Genomic DNA, 17,300 nt, shown 5'->3' on the forward strand with positions numbered 1-17,300 from the left:
TTCCATCTCTTTGCCCCTTTGAACGCTGCGTTCACCAGATTGGGTGACAGGGCGGCTTTCTGGTGTGTGCCAGACACATTGGCCTTTCCCCACCACTGCTGGTAATAATCCTGAGGCATCGTGTGTCTGAACACTGCCAGGGCATACTTGGCAATGTCGCCTTCGGCCTCCTCAAACAGTCTCCTGTCCTCCTCGGGGGAGATGCACAGGAGGGAGCTGTCAGGGATGCTGGCTGCTGCAGGAAGATTATGGGGCAGAGACTGTCCCTCAGGAGTGGATGGAACCTCTCCCGATTCCACAGCCTCAGGGTGTCCAGCTGGCAAGTCAGTTCCAGTTCTCCCACAATCCATTGCCCTTATTTCATCCATCTCTGCCAGGGGTATCTGGATCTCCTCTACCTTGGGAATCAAGAGAGTGCCTGTGGGGTGGCCAGCAACAGCTGGGGCTTGCTTGAGAGCAGCCAGCCTGGACTCCATAGCAGACACTCTCTTTGTCAAGTCCTCAACACACTCCCCGAGACTCTGATTCTCTCTCCCCACTTGCTGCAGCTCTTGGCACAGCATCCAGACAACTGCATCCCAGGAGTGTAGTGTTGTTTTCAAGATGACACTTGGAAAGGATGTTTGCTCTGGTGGGGATGGGTTACTCTGTGGATTCTTATTCTCAGTTCTCCGCTCAGCTGGGAGGCTTTGCACTTGCACCTGGAATGCACAGAGTAAAGTGTCAGAATAGCATTCAGTCTGTGTGAAGTACTGTCGACCTTCCACTCTGTTCACTGAGCGCAGATTCCTAATACAGGTGGGGTGGACAATGGGAACACACAGCACCTATTAATCCACTAACACTCATGCTTCGCTTAACACATGTGAGCGGTCCCATTGTAAGCACTATTCAGGATTGGGCCCCAGGTCATAGGGGGCAGGCTACCCCTGCATTACTTGTTTGAACAGGGACCATACGGATGAGGGAAGGAGGTCTTACCTTATGATTTCAACACCAGCATCGCTGCCTACAGCTCACTCCCTGGCACTCCAGATGCACCAAGAACAACCTAAGCTTGGCCTGGCCTAGCCTAGCCAGCTATGGTTGTCAGCTATGGATGCACCTGAACGCTGTCCTTGTCTGCACTTGCAGATAAGCTGCCTCCAGCCATGGTCTGAATTCAATAGTTTAAAGATTTAGATGTAAATGATCAGGGTAAAAAATATGTCTGCATATAACTCAGCTCGAATAACGAAACTAGAGGGGTCAGTTTTAGGAAGCAGGGCTGCTAAAGTCAATTTCATATCAACATCATATACACCGAGTTCACTTGTTGATGCCAACAACAGGGTCAAATAATGCAAAGTTTTAAGTACATGAGAACCAGGGGAGAAACAAGCTACTGGGCAAGCAGCGAGAAAAGCAAAAAGAAAATAGCAGAAGAGTCAACTCATTTTTAAATTTTGTTCAAATACTGTTATTCCCAACATAAGATTAGTGTGTAACATGTACTACAACATTGTCTATTTAAAAGTGCACAACGAAAATATTTATATAACACCACTAATCACTGAAAGAGCAGCAAAGAGTCCTGTGGCACCTTTATAGGCTACCAGACGTTTTGGAGCATGAGCTTTCATGGGTGAATATCCACTTCGTCAGATGCATGTAGTGGAAATTTCCAGGGGCAGGTAGGGGTGTGTGTGTGTGTATGTATGCAAGCAAGAAGCAGTCTTGACTAATGAGTGAGTCACTGACAGAGTGTCTGCAATAACAAATGCAGTCATTTGTAGGGAAATGCAGTTGCAAGATGGGCCCTTGGGCTGTAAGCTCTTCGGGCAGGCTTGGCTTTTACTTCCCTGCCTCATACAGCTCTGTGCACATTGCTGGTGCTAACCAAATAATAGATGCTGCAAAGTTTCCAGCTGATTTTCCCCTCTCCCCTGGGCTCTCTCAGGAGTGGAGGCAACATGACTCTAAGGAATGATGGCTGTTGTCTGCCAGCTCAGGCAGAGGTTTTGGATCTCAGGGATGGTGGGATTTTCACAAGAAATACATTTCTGTCTGAAAACACGCTTTCCTTACTACTCCCAGTCACACCTCAGCTCACCAGGATGGTAAGAAATCAAAATTGAATCTCTGCTTGCTCAGTTTCTTTACTCTGTCAATACAATGGCATTTTGTCTGTAGTCCCTTTTTATCTTTATACATCAGTCAATCCTGTGGCTTGGTTGCAGCAAAAATGGAGTAGAATATGCTTTGGCAAAACCATAAAAATAATCGGGGTGTGGGATGGAGGTGGGGAGCAGGATTAGTCCCTGAAAGTCCTTTTTAAATGCTTATTTTACTCTGGTCAGTTTCATTTTGGAAGGGTCACATTAACAGGTAGAATCCTGGTGTTGGCTGTTGTATTGAAAAATATCTTCTGAAATCCACCTCATCTAATGTTCTGTTGAATCAATTAGTGTTCCTGGCCCTGCTGTGGATTTGAAGAGGTCTTATTTCCTGCCCTTCCCCGGGATTGCTACAGAAGGTAAACTTCAATTTAAACACATTTTATAATAATTTTCTAGCCCATCTGTTCATAAATAAATCCTTCAGTCTGTGACCCAATGCAGGGCTAACTGACTGTAGAGACAGTTAATCAGCCTGAAACAGCTGAGGGGCCTGAGTCTATAACCACTGAAGTCCAGAGGAGTAGTCTTATGGACTTCAGAGGGCTTTGGGTCAAATTCTACCAGAGGTGTCAACTGCTCAATTCATCTCAATTAGGTGTTAACTGTCAAATCTCCTAGCAGCTGAGGTGGCCTCACTGATAACTTTTTCACTACTATTTGCCTTGGTGACAATATCCAGGCTGCTAATGAGATTTTCCACTGGGGTTTGCAAGTTTCATTTCTTTAAAAGGTTTTTTTGCAGTATGAAGATGAGAATGATATTGACATGCTTTGTTGGTAGGATTGAGTGTGTCGGTGGTGGTGGTGGTAAATGTTAGGTCAAATCCACGGAAATACCTTATCAAATTATTGTGTAGTTATTGTAACTACACACACCACATTTACAATGACAAGCTTTTATTCAATGCAAGGGAATTAATTTTCAGTGGTGCAACTGTAACCCACACACCTTCTGGGTGTGGTGTTCTGTCCCATCTAGTGGCACTGAGACCGCTTAGAGCAGGACTGGACAAACTTTTTTTTTTTTTGCCTGAGGGCCACATCGGGGTTCTGAAACTGTATGGAGGGCTGGGTAGGAAAGGCTGTGCCTCCCCAAACAGCCTGGCCCCCACCCCGTATCCGTCCCCTCCCATTTCCTGCCCCCTGACTGCCTCCCTCAGAACCTCTGACCCATGCAACCCCCCGCTTCTTGTCCCCGACTGTCCCTGCCCAGGACCCCACCCCCTATCCAACCCCCCCAACAGCACTGACCCCATCCACACCCCCACCCCATGAGAGGCCACTCCCACACCTAGCCAACCCTCCCTGCTCCCCATCCCCTGACTGCCCCGAACCTCTGCCCCATCCAACCGCCCCCTCCTCCGTGTCCCCTGACTGCACCCCAGGACCCCCTGACCCTTATCCAATGCCCTGCTCCCTGCCCTCTTACCATGCCACTCAGAGCTACAGGAGCTCACAGCCCAGTCACCCAGAGCACTGGCAGCAGGGCAAGCTGAGGCTGCAGGGGAGGGGGGACAGCAGGGGTGGGGCTGGGGGCTAGCCTCCCCAGCTGGGAGTTCAAGGACTGGGCAGGACAGTCCCACGGGCCAGATGTGGCCCATGGGTCATAGTTTGCCCACCTCTGAGCTAGAGGGAAGCTGGGGGTTAGTAACCACCCTGAAAACATTTATCTGCCAGAGAGCAGTTTGACAGATCTTGACTAAACCAGAACAATCATACCAGCAGGTCTGAGAGAATGACACCGTGATCTGAGCAGCAGAACTTGCTCTGCACATATTCATTCGACTCGTGTTCATGTCTTTATAGCCTTTTCTTGTTGGGATCCTTTTTTGTGCCCCTACTGCTAATTTCCAGAGTACCATTACATTTCTCTGAAGCACACCAATAAGAATACCAGGAGATTTTCTAACCATACTTCCTACTCATCGTATTTACCTCCACCAGAAATGTATCCAATATTAACACGCAAAAACCCTTGACCTATTTAATCTGTTTAAGGCACCTGTACTGTGCTCATGACCATGTAGAGTGACGGCCTTACCAAGGCTTGGCAAATATCTTTTGGCAGTACTGCTACAATTGTCCCTTCTGCGGTTTAACTTGGATAAAACTGTGGCCTCCCAGAGAACAAACCTACTGAGTGCCTGATCCTGCCAGCACAGCTCCCCTTGGAGCCACGGGGAGATTGCCAGAGCTGACTGGTTTCCCAGGATTTTCTTTATGCCGCTGTGAGAAGGATCCAAAGCCCTGGTACTTGGGGAACCTGTGCTGTTACATCTGCTCTCTAGACACAACCAGGCTTCTGCTCTTCTGGGATCGAATGAGCTTGTTGATGCGGATTTTGAGGTTACTATAGTCTTTGCCTGCCAGCTCTGGCTTCTGCTGCTTTGAACACTGCATTCACCAGATTGGGCGAGGGGGGCTTTCTGGTGCGTGCTGGACACATGGGCCTTTCCCTGCCACTACTGGTAATAATCCTGCTCCATTGTGTGTCTGAACACTGCCAGGACATACTTGGCAATGTCCCCCTTGGCCTCCTCAAACAGTCTCTTGTCCTCCTCCAGGGAGATGCGCAGGAGGGAGCTGTCAGGTATGCTGGCTCCTGCAGGAGGGTTATGGGGCAGGGATTGCTTGTCAGAGGCAGATGGAGCCTCTCCTGATTTCACATCCTCAGGGTGTATAGCTGACATGTCTCAGTCCCCTCACAGTACACTGGCCTTGTGTCATCAACCTCTGCCGCTTTGGGAATCAGGACTACACCTGTGGTGTGTGTAACCTCATCTGGGGTTGGGGCTTGCTTGAGATCTGCCAGTCTGGATTCCACTGTGGACATTTTCTCTGTCAACTCCTCAGCATGCTCCTCTAGCCTCTGGTTCTCCTCTCTTGTTGCAGCTCCTGGCATGGCATCCAGATGGCAGCATCCCTAGAAAGCAGCAATGGTTTAAGGTGACACCTGTCAGTAACGTTTCCCCCAGGGTTAGTGCATTACTCTGCAGATTCTTTTGGTTTGGCTCTAGGCTCAGCTAAGAGGCTTTGCCCTGGCACCTGAAACACATCAATGGGGGGTGGGGGGAGGAAGCAGGTTAGTGTGCAGTCTGCGTGAAACACGATAGGCCTTATCATTGTTCATTCTGTGTGTAGATTTCTAAAATGTGTGGGCAATGGGAACACAGAACACCTGTTCATCCAGCCCTGTATCCTGGAAGTGCTTACATCCATGCTTCATTTGATGCATGTGACTGGGCCCGTTTGTAAGTCCTTGCAGGATTGTGCCCCGAGTTGATAAAGGGCAGCCTCCCTTTGCATTACTTGGTTGGAACAGGGCTCATATAGAGACGCCAGTGCTATTTTAGCATGTGATCTCAACACCAGCATCACAGCCTGCAGCTCATGCCCTGGTGCTCCGGGTGCACACGTACAACCTACGCTTGACCTGCACTAGCCAACACTCGAGTTTCTAATACAGGGTGTCAGGTGTGGGTGCAGCTGAACACTGAAAAAATCCTGCCGAGAAACAATTACAGCAAAGGCCTTGGAATCAGGAAATGACCGTACCTTGCTATTCCATGAGGCATCCTGGGGCCAGAACAAGAGGGACATCAAGCATTGTTTTTTAGTCCCTAACAGAGCACCCAGCACAAAACCAGCTGTTCCATCACTGGTATGGACATTATCAAATAACAATAATGACAAGGCTTTCCCAGAGACCAGAGCAGCGGGGGTGGGGAAGTCCCAGACAAAGGGGTAAGTGGGATAGAACAGTCTACCATTGACATTTCATGTCAAGCTTTATTCCCATGCAAGAACCTTTCAAATGAATGAAACTTGCAAACCCCAGTGCCTGGATATTGCCTCCAACACAAACAGCAGTGCAAGAGTTCTCAATGGGGCCACCTCAGCTGCCAGAAGGAGGGTTTCACAGTGAATACCCCATTGAGATGAATGGGCCAGTTTTCACACCTCTGCTAGAAACTGATCCAAAGCCCTTTGAAGTCCATAATGACTCCTTTTGACATCAGTGGACTCAGGCCTCTCCAGTTGTTGGGTTGTTTGTCTGCAAGGTTAGTTAGGTTTTTCCATTGCCCTGCACTGGGTCACAGACTGAAGGCTCTGTTTACAGCCAGAGGGGCTAGAAAATTAATATAAAATGCGTTTCAGCTGAACATAAAAACATAAGAGTGGCCATACTGGGTCAGACCAAAGATCCATCTAGCCCAGTATCCTGTCTCTGACAGTGGCCAATGCCAGGTGTCCCAGAGGGAATGATCAGAACAGGTCATCATCAAGTGATCCATCCCCTGTCACCCATTCCCAGCTTCTGGCAAACAGAGGCTGGGGACACCATCCCTGCCCAGCCTGGCTAATAGCTATTGGTGGACCTATCCTCCACAAACTTATCTAATTCTTTTTTGAACCCTCTACCTTCTGTAGAGAACACCGGGGAGACCAGGAAATACAATCGCATTTCCCCCCTAAAAGATGTTTTTCTCCCTCTCACAGAACAACAGGGGAACAGGTTGCTGCTGTCCAGAGTCCTGTCCAGTAAAGAAGTACCGGTAACTCACAGTTCAGGGGAAATGGTGAAAATGATGGACAAAGTGTCAGCTAATGAACACAGCAAAGAGTCCTGTGGCACCTTATAGACTAACAGACGTATTGGAGCTTTCGTGGGTGATGCATCTGATGAAGTGGGTATTCACCCATGAAAGCTCATGCTCCAATACGTCTGTTAGTCTATAAGGTGCCACAGGACTCTTTGCTGCTTTTACAGATCCAGACTAACACGCTACCCCTCTGATAATGAACACGGTAAACAACTGAGCAAGCAGAGGTTTCATCGGGATATCTTGCCATCCTGGTGACCTTAGTTGTGCCTGGGAGTAGTAAGAAAAGTGAGTTTTCAGACACAAGTGTGTTTAAAAAAAAAAAAAAATGTGGAAAACCCCAACAAATCTGAAACCTCTGACTATGTCAGTCTAAAGCAGCCTTTATTCCTTAGAGCCATTTTGTCTCATCTCCTGAGAGAGCCCAGGGGAGAGGGGAAAGTCAGCTGGAAACTTATCAGCATCTATTATTGTTTAGCACCACCAATGTGCACAGAGCTGTACAAGGCACGAAAGTAAAAACTAACCCTGTCCAAAGGGCTTGCAGCCCAAGGGCCCGGCTTGCAGCTAGCTATCCTGGTGGTGTGGAGTCCTGTCAATGAGATTCTCCATGTGCGCAGGGGTATGTACTAGCTGCTCTTCCTGCAGGACTGAAGACTAAAGGCTAAAAGCTTGAAGAGGTTGAAATCCGGGGGTGGGTGATGGCCTTGTGGGGGAAGGCTTAAGCCTTAGGGTTTAGGAATTGTCTGTGCAATTGTCATTTCTGGTCGGCATCGTGGAGGGAAGTGTTTATTTTGTTTCTTGGCCTTGGAGCACAGAGATGGGAAGGACATTGCGCACACACAGGGGCCGTGGTAGTGGGGATGTCACAGGGCTAATGGAGTGTGGGGAGACGGAGACCAGCTTGTAATCTGGCCACCTGTCCCTGAGGCTGTGGAATCAGGAGAGACTCTGTCCTCCTCTGTGGAAATGTTCCTGCTCAATAGTCCTCCCACAGGCTGTAGCCTTTGTAATGAGGCCCTGTGAGGCTGGAAAGATCAGATGTAAGTAGAGGAGAGGGTAAAGGGTTAACTCCTTGACCCTGCTACAGCTCCTAGAAAGCTGACCCCTGACAGCCTCTCTGCAAAAATCTTGGCCTGTTCCCAACAGCTTCCTGCTTGTGTGTTTGCATCTCAGGCCCACCACTGATCCCGCTGCCCTGTCATGGAGAGGGACACAGCTTGGGTTCCAGGGTGAGCCTTCTCCAGTCACTGAGGGATGGCAGCTGAGGGATGCCTGCAGCACAAAATGGCCGTGGAGACCCTTGCCAGCTGGTTCTCATAGGGACATTGCAGTCCCTGTTAAACCTCAGACATTAAATAAATTCAGCCCTGACCCATTACTGATAGGGACTGTGTAAAATATGAATAGTTTTAAGGTCCTAATATAAACAACCTGGGTAACAAAGATGTTTGTATTTTCCTCAGCTGGAACAGTAGAAGTAGACTGGTCAGTTTCAGTATTTTTTAGATCAACTAGGTCTGTATGATATTGATGTGAAATTAACTTCTTGATTCTAACAATACTAGGGGGTACCTTTTTAAATTGAATTTAAAAATAACAGGACAGTTAATCTCATTCAGTTATATTAATTGAAAAATTTCTATTTATGGCAAGGGTTTCTAAACTAAAAGTTGATGTAGGTTTTCTTTTTTTTTTTTTTTTTTTTTTAAATTGTATGTACAGGCAGGGTCTAACTAAAGATAAGCCTATAATGTTTGCGGGGGGGGGGGGGGTTCTTCCCAGATGATTTAAATAGTCATTCCCTTGCAGTGTTTACAACTCAAACATTGCAGCATTTTGCTAGTGCATGAGACCCAGGAAAGAAACTGTCGACTGGGTTTTCACTGGCCAAACTGAAAGGCAAAAAGGAAACCCTGAACTAGTTCTTAAATCAGTTTAAATGCTCTGTACTTTAGGGTTTGGCTACACTTGCAGCTGTACAGCGCTGTGAGTTAAACCTGCCTTTGTACAGCTGAGTAGGAAAAGCGCTGCAGTCTGTCCACACTGACAGCTACCAGTGCACTGTCATGGCTGCATTTGCAGCTGCATTGGAAGCAGTGCATTATGGGCAGCTATCCCAGCATTCATGTGGCTGCAACGTGCTTTTCAAAAGGGGTGGGGTGGAGTGGGACAGGGAGTGTGTGTGTGTGTGGGGGGGGGGGTTAGGTTTTTTGGGTGCTGAGAGTGTGTCAGCCGGCTGCCCTGTAAGTTCAGACCCCCCTGTGTGCCTCTCTCTCTCTCTCAAAGCAAACAGCAAAATGTTTGCTTTTTCTCTTTGAAACAACACTTCCACATTCCTGCAGCAGATCACAGCAATGAGAAGAGTGGCCACTTGATAAGGGGATTATCACAGCGCAGTAAATTACCCGGGTAGCCAAGGCACAGCAAACATTATTCCTCTCAGGGAGGTGGAGTACCAGCACCGCTGTAGCCATGGGGACATGGCGCTGTACGTGCCTTGCCAGTGTGGATGGGGAGCAAGATACAGCACTCTGGGAGGCTTTATCACACTGTAACTCACAAATGTAGCCAAGGCCTTAGCAACACAGGTTAAGATGAATGGGTAACATTTGCTGCAGTATTGTCTATGTAAAAGAAAAGTGCACGTAGGAAATACTGATAATATTGGAGTATAAAACTGTGTGGGAGTCACGCCCCAGGAATCAAATCCAGCCAGTGCTGACTTGATTGCATCAGGATGGGCTCTTCAAGAAAACAAAGCCTGGTCCTGTATAAAGCTCAGCTACCTTGGTCAGTTCCTCTACGGCCTCCAAAGACTTGAGTTCTGTTGCTGCATTCTTTGCTGGTGCTGTCCCTCCTGTTCTGGCTGCAGGATGCCTCGTAAGAATAAGGTACAGTCATTTCCTGATTTCAAGGCCTTTGCTGCTGTTTGTCTTTCTGCAGGATTGTTTTCCCCAAAGTGAGTTTGGCTTGGGGAGGGGGAGAACTGGCCTCCTTCCTGACATGAATGGCTGAGGTGAAGCACAAATATGTTCTGTTTTTAATCAGTTTAACTTTGTTTCCTAATGGTGCAGGGTTGGGGTTGTCATAGCAACTGATTTCACTGGCATTTTGAAATCAAGCAGGGCAAATCTGACATGTCCTTTTTAAAAAGCAAATTACAGATGAATTCTAAACTAAATCAGAATCGGCACTGTAATTTAACACTCGAGGGACTGAGAAAACTCTGTTTCCTAATGCTCTGGGGGGGAAAGACTGTTATTTAGGGAATTGTACAGCCCCGAGCACAATGGGGCCCAAGTTGGTTATGGCCTTTGGTCAATACTGCAGTAATAATGATCTGCTGTGGTCTTTGCTGCACATTAAAATGTTTCCTTTTCAAAACCTTCTACTGCATTGCTTTCTTCCTAACTGAATGGGCCCTGGGAAGCAGCTAGTTCATTGAGCCTCCCACAACAAGATCTTCTGCCTGATAATGCAGAGATGGGATTAGAAATTACAGTGCCTCTTTGACTGCACAGAAATGCAGGAGATCTGTGGTTAGAAAGCAGGACTTTGAACTGTTGTAAGAGCAAGGTGTTTTTTGTTTTTGTTTTTTTTAAAAAAAAAAGCTTTGAAAGGTGTCTCTCTTTTTGTTTTTTGTTTAATGCATCCAGAGAGGAACTGCATTTCCCTACAAATGACTGCATTTGTTATTTGCAGACACTCTGTCAGTGACTCAGTGATTAGTCAAGACTGCTTCTTGCTTGCATATATACCTGCCCCTGGAAATTTCCACTACATGCATCTGACGAAGTGGGTATTCACCCACGAAAGCTCATGCTCCAAAACGTCTGGTAGCCTATAAAGGTGCCACAGGACTCTTTGCTGCTCTTTCAGTGATTAGTGGTGTTATATAAATATTTTCGTGGTGCACTTTTAACTAGACAATGTTGTAGTACATGTTACATACTAATCTTATGTTGGGAATAACAGAGTATTTGAACAAAATTTAAAAATGAGTTGATTCTTCTGCTATTTTCTTTTTGCTTTTCTCGCTGCTTGCCCAGTAGCTTGTTTCTCCCCTGGTTCTCATGTACTTAAAACTTTGCATTATTTGACCCTGTTGTTGGCATCAACAAGTGAACTCGGTGTATATGATGTTGATATGAAATTGACTTTAGCAGCCCTGCTCCCTAAAACTGACCCCTCTAGTTTCGTTATTCGAGCTGAGTTATATGCAGACATATTTTTTACCCTGATCATTTACATCTAAATCTTTAAACTATTGAATTCAGACCATGGCTGGAGGCAGCTTATCTGCAAGTGCAGACAAGGACAGTGTTCAGGTGCATCCATAGCTGACAACCATAGCCGGCTAGGCTAGGCCAGGCCAAGCTTAGGTTGTTCTTGGTGTATCTGGAGTGCCAGGGAGTGAGCTGTAGGCAGCGATGCTGGTATTGAAATCATAAGGTAAGACCTCCTTGCCTCATCCGTATGGTCCCTGTTCAATCAAGTAATGCAGGGGTAGCCTGCCCCCTATGACCTGGGGCCCAATCCTGAATAGTGCTTACAATGGGACCGCTCACATGTGTTAAGCAAAGCATGAGTGTTAGTGGATTAATAGGTGCTGTGTGTTCCCATTGTCTACCCCACCTGTATTAGGAATCTGCGCTCAGTGAACAGAGTGGAAGGTCGACAGTACTTCACACAGACTGAATGCTATTCTGACACTTTACTCTGTGCGTTTCAGGTGCAAGTGCAAAGCCTCCCAGCTGAGCGGAGAACTGAGAATAAGAATCCAAAGAGTAACCCATCCCCGCCGGAGCAAACATCCTTTCCAAGTGTCATCTTTAAAACAACACTACACTCCTGGGATGCAGCTGTCTGGACACTGTGCCAGGAGCTGCAGCAAGTGGGGAGAGAGAATCAGAGTCTCGGGGAGTGTGTTGAGGACTTGACAAAGAGAGTGTCTGCTATGGAGTCCAGGCTGGCTGCTCTCAAGCAAGCCCCAGCTGTTGCTGGCCACCCCACAGGCACTCTCTTGATTCCCAAGGTAGAGGAGATCCAGATACCCCTGGCAGAGATGGATGAAATAAGGGCAATGGATTGTGGGAGAACTGGAACTGACTTGCCAGCTGGACACCCTGAGGCTGTGGAATCGGGAGAGGTTCCATCCACTCCTGAGGGACAGTCCCTGCCCCATAATCTTCCTGCAGCAGCCAGCATCCCTGACAGCTCCCTCCTGTGCATCTCCCCCGAGGAAGACAGGAGACTGTTTGAGGAGGCCGAAGGCGACATTGCCAAGTATGCCCTGGCAGTGTTCAGACACACGATGCCGCAGGATTATTACCAGCAGTGGCGGGGAAAGGCCAATGTGTCTGGCACACACCAGAAAGCCGCCCTGTCACCCAATCTGGTGAACGCAGCGTTCAAAGGGGCAAAGAGATGGAAGCCAAAGCTGGCAGGTAAAGACTATAGTAACATCAAAATCCAAATCAACAACCTCATGCGATCCCGGAAGAGCAGAAGCCTGGTTGAGTCTACAGGGCAGATGTAACAGCACAGCTCCTCCTAGTACCTGGACTTTGGATCCTTCCTATAGAAGAGTTAAGAAAACCCTGGGAATCTCTCCAAGGGGAACTGTGCCTGAGGTACCAGTCACTCCGAGTTGTGCAGCTCTCATGAGTTTGCTCTTGGGCAGGCCACAATTTTATCCCACTTACAACATGGAGGGGACAAGCAGTGCTGCCAAAAGACATTTACCACATGTTGGTGAGACCTTCACTCTGCATGGTGATGAGCACAGTATGGTGCCTTAGATAGATTAGATAGCTGAAGGGGTTTTTGCACATTTTAATAGGGTGTAAGAATGATTTTTAAAAGAAGTCTCCTCTTATTGTTACTGGTGTGTGTGGAGAAATGGAATCATAGCGTGGCAATAAGCACACAAGAAATTTATCTTAAGAAGAACAGGCCTTAGACATCAATATTAGTCAAATGAGTGTGTGCAGAGCAACTGCAGTTCAGCTCACTGTGTGCTGGTTTGCTGCTTTATGATAAACGTCTCATCAGAGGCACTGGAACAACTTGTATACTGGGGGTGGTGCTGAGAGCCATTGAAGTACACTGTAAGCTTGTATATAATGGAATCCACTTCAAGGCAGAGGTGGTGCAGCACCCCTAGTTCCAGTACCTAGGCATCTTATCGAAACTGTTCTTGTTCAATAAAGTTCTGTCAAACTGCTCTCCAGCATTCAGAAATGCTTTAAGATTTGTTACTTGGCACCCCTCTAGCTCCAAGGCTCCTAACTTACGTGTGTACAGGGTGGGTTTTTTTGTCTTTGTTTTTTTTCCCAAGAAAAGTAATGTTAGGAGCAAAGTACTATTTTTTTTTTGTGTGTCATTGGTGCATCACTGAAATGAATTCCCTTGAATTGTATAAAAGCTTGTCATTGTGGTGCATAGCTCTAATAAAATACCTTCTCAATTTTGGGGGGGGGGATTTTGAGAACCCCTGTTAATCCTGAGACATTTATCCCACCCCCTCTCCAAACCTCCTGCCCAGAGGATGTCAATATCATCCCCACTTCACACTGCAAAAACCTTTCAAATGAATGAAACCCCAGGGGAAAAAAGTTCAGCAGCGGCCTGGATATTGCCACCAAAGCAAACAGCAATGAAAAAGTTATTAATGAGGCCACCTCAGCTGCTTGACAATTTCACAGTTAACACTCCATTGAGATGAATTGGGCAGTTGACACCTCTGCTAGAAGCTGATCCAACACCCTCTGAAGTCCATAACAAGATTCCTTTTAACTTCAGTACAGACTCAGGCCCCTCAGCTGTTTAAGGCTGATTGTCCTGTAGAGGCAGTTAGTTATTTTTGCCCTGCTTTGGGTCACAGACTGAAGGATTTATTTATGATCAGATGGGCTAGAAAATTATTATAAAATGTGTTTTAAATTGAGGCTTACCTTCTATAGCAATCCCTGGGGAGAGCAGGAAATAAGAACTCTTCACATCCACAGCAGGGCTGGGGCATTAATTGATTCAACAGAAAATTGGATGAGGTGGATTTCAGAAGATAATTTTCAATACAACAGCCAACACCAGGATTCTATCTATTAACATGACACTTCCAAAGTGAAATTGACCAGAGTAAAATAAGTATTTAAAATGAATTGCGGGGACTCATCCAGCTCCTCACCCTCCATGATAATTTTTGTGGTTTTATAAAAAAATAAAGTTTTTCTCCCCTTTTTCTGTGACAGACTCACAGGAAAAACAGGTTTCAAAGTAGCAGTCGTGTTAGTCTGTATCTGCAAAAAGAACAGGAGTACTTGTGGCACCTTAGAGACTAACAAATTTATTTGAGCATAAGCTTTCATGGGCTATAGTCCACTTCACAACAGGGAAACTGCTCATTGATATCCTTCCCAACAAAGGAGAGAGACTGAGTGAAAGTGACTACAGACAAAGTGCCGTTGTATTGACCGAGTAAAGACACCGACCAAGCAGAGATTTCATTTTGATTTCTTACCCTGGTGAGCTGAGGTGTGACTGGGAGTAGTAAGGAAAGTGTATTTCTTGTGAAAATCCCACCATCCCTGAGATTCAAACCCTTTGCCTGAATTGGCAGACGACAGCCATCATTCCTTAGAGCCATGTTGTCTCCACTCCTGAGAGAGCCCAGGGGAGAGGGGAAAGTCAGCTGGAAACTTTGCAGCATCTATTATTTGGTTAGCACCAGCAATGTGCACAGAGCTGTATGAGGCAGGGAAGTAAAAGCCAAGCCTGCCCAAAGAGCTTACAGCCCAAGGGCCCATCTTGCAACTAGATTGAGTGGTGTGGAGCCATGTTAATCAGATTCTTCACAGGCTCCAAATCTGCACTAGAGCTCCTCATGCAGGATTGAAGCCTAATAGGCAGGCCTAGGTGGATTAGGAAGTATATAGGGGGGTGGCTTTGCTGGCAGATGGGTAGGGGACTGTTTGTGCCATTCTCGCTGCTGGTCAGCATCATGGGAGAAGTGTGGTTTTTGTTAAGACTGGCCTTGATGGCAGACAGGGCCTAGGTCCCAGGACTGGGGAGGGCTTTGAAGATGGTAATGGTGAAGGGGATTAACAGGGACTGGCATTCTGCATTTCAGGGAAGAGGTCAGAGGGGACACTTCTGGGCATGGGGCAGGGTTTCTCCACTGGTCCCTCTGCAGGAGTAGGGCCTGCAGCCTGGAAACCTCGTGGTACCGCTGAGATCTTGACAGATCTCTGCAAAGAGTGAATCCCTCAGGAGTTTTCCCCAACTTCAATCCTGCCCCACTTCTACAGTTGCCCATTTCTGGACCCCTCCTCATTCCCCTCTCCTTGAAGCAGGCCAGCAGGCCTGGAGAGGAGTCACTGCTGCTCCTAGCAATGTTATCTCCAGAATAGCTTTGCACTGAGATGCCCAATGTCTTAGGAGGGAAGAAAGCCATGGAAACTGCCTACTCCCAGCCTGCCCCCACCTGGTCTGAAAAGCCCCAACCTGCTGTGGGGATTCCCAGGGATACCAGGCAGGGGAAGGGCATGCAGGGGGAGGAGGCTGTGTCCCTCACCCACATCCATGCCTCCCATCCCAACTCTGGCTCCCCTGCCGTCCCATAAAGTGAGGTGAGCCCCAGGCTCTTTATCCCCAACTTCCAATCGGGGCGGCTCCAGGCCCCAGCACGCCAAGCGCGTGCTTGGGGTGGCATGCCACAGGGGGCGCTTTGCCAGTCGCCGGGAGGGTGGCAGGCAGGGTGCCTTCGATGGCATGTCTGCAGAGGGTCCGCTGGTCCCGCGGCTCTGGTGGACCTCCCGCAGGCGTGCCTGCGGAGGGTCCGCTGGTCCCGCGGCTTCGGTGGAGCCGCGGCTCTGGTGGACCCTCCGCAGGCATGCCTGCGGGAGGTCCACCGGAGCCGCGGGACCGGCGACCGGCAGAGTGCCACCCGCGGCATGCCGCCGTGCTTGGGGCGGCAAAATGTCTAGAGCCGCCGCTGCTTCTAATTCACTGGCTCAGCAAGACAGCCTGGTTCAAGCCAGGCCGCAGTACCAGGGCCTGCCAATCCCTGTCAGATTGGACTACCATCCCCAGATAGCAACCTCCACTCTCAGATTCGGGCTGCTTCTCTCACTCCCTTGGGTCACCAACAGTTCATTCACTCCCATAAGAAAATATTGGACTCCGGGGCTTGTTCCCTTGTTAACTGCGTTCTCAGAATGCAAAATTTCAGGCTCAGCAAAACCAGCCCATGTTTAATGTTCCTCAAAGGAGCCCTGACAAAGCAATATCCTGGCTGCCAAAACTCTTGCTCCATATCCTTGCTCCAAGGACTTGACTTAAAGCTCAGACAAAGGATCTCCACTGCTTGTTTATCTTCGGGGCTGAATACAGTTTGGGAATGTCCAGGTCTCTTGCAGGGGTAACAGATACGGTGATTAACAAACCCTGTGGCTAATGGGACGGTCACTTTGTGCAAGGATTGCAAAGCAGCGAGAACATGGCCTTGCTGGAGGTTTGTAAAGAGAGTGGCACATTGAGCAAACAAGGATGGGTTGAAGGAGTCACAAAGTGTCCAAGTAAAAATAACTGTCTTGGGCTCTTACATTAGAGGCGTAAGTGAAAGTGGCTTTTCCAAGCCACTCAGCCCCTAAACCTATTGTCCAAGAGAGCCAAATCTACTGTCAATAGCAGTTTGTCTCAGGAAGCACCTCAGAACTGAGATAAAAGGGTAAAAACTCTAGCTTCCGGCATGTTGGTTACTTTCTGGAAGCCCTGCCCCCAGGATTCAAATCCAGCCAATGGTGACATGATTGCATCAGAATGGGAGCATAGAATGCCTGGTCCTGTATAAAGCCCAACTACCTTGGTCAGTTCCTCTGTGGCCTCAGAGCACTCGAGTCCTGTTGCTAGTCTTGCTGCTGTGGCTGTCCCTCCTGTTCTGGGTGAGCAAGGTATGAGCTATTTCTTTATTCCAGTATCTATACTGTAATCGTCTCTCTGCAGTATTGTTTACCCCACTGTGAGTTTGGTTTGGGCAAGGGACTGGGGGAAACTGGCTGCCTTCGGGATATAGCTGTCTGAGGTGAACAAAGCGCAAAGGCCTCTCACTTCTGTTTCTATTCAGTTTAACTTTGTTTCCTAATGGTACAGGTTTGGGGTTGTCATAGCAATACATTTCACTGGCGTTTTGAAACCAAGCAGGACAAATTTGACGTGTCCTTTGTTTAAAAATGAAAATGGCAGATGAATCCTAAACTAAGTTGGAATATACAGCATAACTTAAGCAGCCACTAGGGCACGAAGAAAAGTCTGTTTATTGCCTTTGGGGCAGAGACTGCTCTTTTGTATGAATTTATACAGTCCCTTGCACAATGAGGCCCAAACAGGTTATGGCTTTTGGGCAGTACTGCAGTATAAATGATCTTAGGTAGGTTTCACTGCATGTTAAAATGATTCCTTCTCAAAACGCTTTACTGCGTTACCTTCTCCATAACTGAATGGTCTCAGAGACAAAAGGTGGGTGAAGTAATAT

At 47.7% G+C, this 17,300-nt stretch overlaps 1 protein-coding gene across 13 annotated transcripts in view; it reads left to right on the forward strand.

Moving 5' to 3' along the window:
* The window catches only part of LOC120380290, a 39,679-nt gene that overhangs the window by 18,637 nt on the left and 3,742 nt on the right, over positions 1-17,300 (forward strand). For 3 of the 13 annotated variants that reach the window (XM_039497860.1, XM_039497861.1, XM_039497864.1), the window contains exons 2-3: positions 2,448-2,515; positions 11,499-12,541. The exons of 2 other annotated variants lie outside the window; for them this stretch is intronic. In XM_039497860.1, coding sequence (XP_039353794.1) covers positions 12,515-12,541 — 27 coding nt within the window. In that variant the 5' untranslated portion in view covers positions 2,448-2,515; positions 11,499-12,514. 8 more of the 13 variants (XM_039497858.1, XM_039497854.1, XM_039497865.1 and 5 more) reach the window with 7 other exon arrangements.

This window comes from Mauremys reevesii, linkage group 13 (genome assembly GCF_016161935.1).
Source record: "Mauremys reevesii isolate NIE-2019 linkage group 13, ASM1616193v1, whole genome shotgun sequence".
NCBI lineage: Eukaryota > Metazoa > Chordata > Testudines > Geoemydidae > Mauremys > Mauremys reevesii.